Here is a 2,642-nt window from a genome sequence, read left to right as displayed (position 1 = left end):
TTAAATCTCCAAGCATTAATGAGAAAAATGAAGAAAAGGAAGAAAAAGCAGAAGAAACAGATGAGAAAGCACAGGAAAAAACAGAAAAACAGAATGCAGAATTTGTTGATCTGACGACTGTCACAAGCTTCGTGACAACCGTCACGACCCAGCCTGTGACGACCGTCACAGGCCCATGACGAGCGTCACACAGCCAGATTTTACACTTTGAAACAGTCAACCAGAAGCACCCAAACGTGCCTAAATTCTCTCCAACAACAAGACTCCCCCGTGGATACCTCATTCAACCAGCCTTCCTTAAATTTCTCAACCGCCAAGACCCACCAAGGCAATATATAAAAGACCAAAGTTGGAAGCGCCTACATCTACACTTACGCTCTGCAATTAATTTTTTAGCATTCTAGCTTTTTAGTTTATTTTCTTTTCAGCAACTTTGTTTCCGCTGCCTTAGTTCATTTGCCATTCTTTTTAGAATTTCCTTTTTTCCCTTTTCCTTTCTGTTTTCCAGTTACCCATAGTAGTAGTTTCCTACAATGGGGAACTACTACACTTTATTTAATTTTAGTAAACAATTTGTATTGAAGAAACAAAAGCCTACCGACTTGTGGAGGACTACTCAAGTACTCCGAGATTCCCTATACTTTGTTACTTCGATTTCCAGGTTTTTATTAAATTATTATTAGCATTGCCTAATTATTATTATAATTATGTTTTCCGCAATGTTGATCTGTTTATGCTCTGTGTTCGCCTTATTTAACATGTCCGGCTAAATTACCGGTATCGGTATGTAGCAATTTAATTAGATGGGATTTAATAATAATCGGTGAAAACTCTTCTTCTCAAACAATCTTTTAGGCTAAAGTTTTTAATCTAAATTTAATTAACTTTATCATAAAAGCGTGAGAAGCTATTTAATACGATTTTGCCACGAGAGTAGGAAATTAACTAAGGTGAGAACCAACAATCGCGAGAGCGTGAGGCTCGAGCTGGATAGTAAGAATTAGGCATTGAGTTTAAAAACAGCGAGAGCACTTGAAAAGCAATTAGAACTTATTTATTTTCAAAAAGTAATTTTAACTTCAAATGGGACAGCGAGAGCGTACATTCTGACTTAAAGCTATAGGCTGAATCAACAATCACGAGAGTGTGAGATAAAGCTTTTTAAATAAATATTTTCTACTGAGGTATATTTGGTATTTAAACTATTCACCGGTGACTTATCGAATCCCTGACAATTAATGCGTTGCATACTGATCCCTTCCATCAATTCTTTCTTAAAACTAAATTTCCCTTAGATTTACTATTCTGCCCCCGAACTTCTACTAATCATTCCCTTAGCTAAACATAGTGACGTTACTAACGCTAGTTTGACCATAGGTCCCTGTGGGATCGATATCTTTTAAAACTAAAACGACTGGACTGTGCACTTGCAGTGAAGTACCCAATAGACTATATTTTATATATAGTCACGACAAGCATCATGTTTTTGGCGCCGTTGTCGGGGACCTGATTTAGTCAAATAGTGCGAGTCTTTCGTTGCCCAGTATAGACTAAGGCACTTTTTACTATGTATCACCCAAATTTTTTCTACGATTATCACTCCTAGTATTTTGAGGAATCGCAAGATTCCTATAAATCCAACCTTGAAATATTAATGGAGGATTTCCTTGAGACGCAAACTCACTCTAGGTTAGAATCTATGATGGAACGCTTTGTGGCTAAACAAACTCTTCAGAATGAAGAATTTATAAAACAAAGTCTCTATACCAATGAAACCCTTATGCAACTGAACATTGTGGTCGAGTCCCTCGTCACTCACAAAGAGGCATTTGAGGGTCAAATATCCCTGCTTGCGCAGACATCTCTAGGACCACTCCCAGAGAAACATGTGGATGTTGTAACAATCACTAGTGAAAAATTTACCAAAAATCCTAAGGGGAGTGATAATGAGGAGGGTTCAGGTGAGAAAAGAGTAGAGATTGAGAAAGAACCACCGGCACCACCCAAGAGGGAGGTTGTCAAAGAGGTAGAGAAGGAAGAACTATGTGTTGTTCCTCCTCCCTATAAATCCCCAATTCCTTTCCCGCGAAGGTCTATGGAAGTCAAGGTAGACCTCAAATCCGAAAGATATGAAGAGCTATCGGAAAATATCCAGACCAATACACCTATATTTGAGACCTTAAACAAGAAGAGAAATTTAGAAGACATTGAAACTAGGGAACTCATTAGTATTAAAAGGGGAAAATCAGACTTTGAGGTGGTGGATGCACAAATTGAACCTAAACCTTAAAAGGTAGCTCTCAGGATAGAGCCAGAACCACCACCACAAGTTCAGAAGGATAAACTACCTCGTAGAAGAAAAAGAAGAAAAGGTGATAGATATGCGGGATGGGTTGATAAGTGGCCATGGAAATCGAGGATAATTAAAAGTTTGACCGAAAATCTTCGACACGTCTTGAGAAAATACCCAACTGCTTTAGGCCACAATATCTTAGATCTAAAAGGGATAAGCCCTTTTATCTGGAGGAGGATTGTAAAACCTACAGAGAACACTAGAGAAGGATCAACCCAATCTTAAGTATGCTAGTCAAGGATGAAGTAAAGAAGTTACTAGACGCTGGAATCATATACCCGATCTCCGA

General features: G+C 38.3%; 1 protein-coding gene across 1 annotated transcript; it reads left to right on the top strand.

Moving 5' to 3' along the window:
- Nucleotides 1-1,654: 1,654 nt before the first annotated feature.
- On the top strand, nucleotides 1,655-2,290 carry LOC127136633 (uncharacterized). The gene has a single exon (XM_051063169.1). The coding sequence runs from the start codon at nucleotides 1,655-1,657 to the stop codon at nucleotides 2,288-2,290; it is 636 nt and encodes a 211-aa protein (XP_050919126.1).
- The last annotated feature ends 352 nt before the right edge of the window (nucleotides 2,291-2,642 follow it).

The sequence above is a fragment of the Lathyrus oleraceus genome, chromosome 4 (assembly GCF_024323335.1).
Source record: "Lathyrus oleraceus cultivar Zhongwan6 chromosome 4, CAAS_Psat_ZW6_1.0, whole genome shotgun sequence".
Classification (NCBI taxonomy): domain Eukaryota; kingdom Viridiplantae; phylum Streptophyta; class Magnoliopsida; order Fabales; family Fabaceae; genus Lathyrus; species Lathyrus oleraceus.
This window is presented reverse-complemented; position numbering and strand designations above follow the sequence as displayed.